The sequence below is a fragment of the Haliaeetus leucocephalus genome, unplaced genomic scaffold, assembly GCF_000737465.1.
Source record: "Haliaeetus leucocephalus isolate CR32 unplaced genomic scaffold, Haliaeetus_leucocephalus-4.0 Scaffold162, whole genome shotgun sequence".
In the NCBI taxonomy this organism is placed as follows: Eukaryota; Metazoa; Chordata; class Aves; order Accipitriformes; family Accipitridae; genus Haliaeetus; species Haliaeetus leucocephalus.
The window spans coordinates 5,292,662-5,294,584 of NW_010972598.1; the positions used below are offsets into that span (position 1 = coordinate 5,292,662).

Here is a 1,923-nt window from a genome sequence, read left to right on the forward strand (position 1 = left end):
CCTCCTCCTCCTCCCCTCTGCCTCTGCAGGGGCCCGGGCCGCCCGGAAGAGGAAGCCTTCCCCCGAGCCGGAGGGCGAGGCGGGCCCCCCGAAGATCAACGGGGAGGTGCAGCCCTGGCTGCCCACCTCGTCGGAAGGGATGAAGCTGCCGCTGACGGCCACCCCCTTCATGTCGCCCCCGCCGCCCACCGCCTCGCCCCACTCCAACCGGACCACGCCGCCCGAGGCGGCCCAGAACGGCCAGTCGCCCATGGCCGCCCTCATTTTGGTGGCGGACAATGCCGGGGGCAACCACGCCTCCAAAGACGCCAACCAGGTCCACTCCACCACGCGGAGGAACAGCAGCAGCCCCCCCTCGCCCTCCGCCATGAACCAAAGAAGGCTGGGCCCCGGCAGGGAGGTGCCGGGCCAGGGGGCCACCGCGGCGGGCGGGCTGGAGCCCGTCCACCCCGCCAGCCTGCCGGACTCGTCCCTCGCCGCCAGCGTCCCGTTGTGTTGTACCCTCTGCCACGAGCGCCTGGAGGACACCCACTTCGTGCAGTGCCCCTCCGTCCCCTCCCACAAGTTCTGCTTCCCCTGCTCCCGGCAGAGCATCAAGCAGCAGGGAGCCAGCGGGGAGGTGTATTGTCCCAGCGGGGAGAAGTGTCCCCTGGTCGGCTCCAACGTCCCCTGGGCCTTCATGCAGGGGGAGATCGCCACCATCCTGGCCGGAGACGTGAAAGTGAAAAAGGAGAGGGACTCGTGACTGGCCCGCTCCCGCCGCCCGCCGCCACCTTGAACTCGAACTGCTCGAATTCTGTACATATCTATAAATATATATATATAAATATATATATATATCTCCAAGACAAGGGAAATGTAGACTTCATAAACATGGCTGTATAATTTTGATTTTTTTGAATACATTGTGTTTCTATATTTTTTGAAGACAAAAGGTATGTACTTATTATAAAGGCATTTCTTCTAATTCTTCTCCTTTTTTTCCTTTTTTTTGTTTTGGGTTTTTTTTCGTTTTGTTTTTTGTTTCTTTCCTTTTTTTCCCTTTTGTTATAGCAACTATTTGTTGTGCTTCCCTGGTGACAGTTACTGTTCAATGTAGGCTGTGACTTGCGCTGCTTTTTTTAGAGAGCACTTGGCAAAACAGAAATGCTTCTAGCTGTATTTGTATGCACTTGTTTCTTTTTTTTTTCTTTTTTCTTTTTTTTTTTTTAAATGCCAAATACACTTTCTGACATTGTAAAGATTGCCTTACTGTCTGTGATTCCTTATTCCTGGCCCCTGTCCTGTAGAGCTGGTCGCATGCAGGCTTGGTCTGAGGCGGTTGGGGAGAAGAGTGGCTAGCCAAGGCGGGGATGCCCTTTGCCATCCCGCCGGCCAGGCGAGCTTAGGGAGCAGGAGGGCTTTTTCCCAGAAACGCGCGGCTCGGGTTGCGATGGCAGATCCGCCAGATCCAGTCCTAAATTCCTCTGTGTTTCTCAAGGGAAGTTGCCTCCGGAGTAGGATGTGGAGAGGTGTCCGAGAGGCGCTGTTGAGTTAGGGAGTTCTGGGTTGGTTTGGTTTTGGTTTGGTGTGTTTTGGTTGGTTTTTTGTTTTTTGGTTTTTTTTTCCTTTCTTAAGGCAAAATTGACCGCAGTTCACGTGATCAGTGTAAGATTACAAAACTGCATTTATTCACCAATTACATACCATAATGTGGAATTATGATAAAAAACTTAATTATACGATTGGCAAAGGTGCCAACGTAGCACTGCCATCTTTGAAGGTCTTCAGCGTCACTTCTGGGGCTTTTGTGTCTTTGGACAAAGCTGGGGAGGTGGGGGAGAGACTGGTTTTTGTTTTTTTCTTTTTTTTTTTTTTTTTTTAATTTTACTTTGATTTTCAGATAGTGCAGGTGGACTTTGAGTTTGCTTATCAGTCACCTGT

General features: G+C 52.0%; 1 protein-coding gene across 1 annotated transcript in view; it reads left to right on the plus strand.

Annotated features, from left to right (window-relative positions):
• The window catches only part of LOC104828942 (interferon regulatory factor 2-binding protein 2), a gene marked incomplete at its 5' end in the record, with an annotated part of 1,653 nt that extends 412 nt beyond the window's left edge, over positions 1-1,241 (plus strand). The window contains one exon of the mRNA XM_010562950.1: positions 30-1,241. Within this exon, the coding sequence (XP_010561252.1) occupies positions 30-745 (716 nt within the window). The remainder of the gene's footprint in view (positions 1-29) is intronic.
• Between the last annotated feature and the right edge of the window lie 682 nt (positions 1,242-1,923).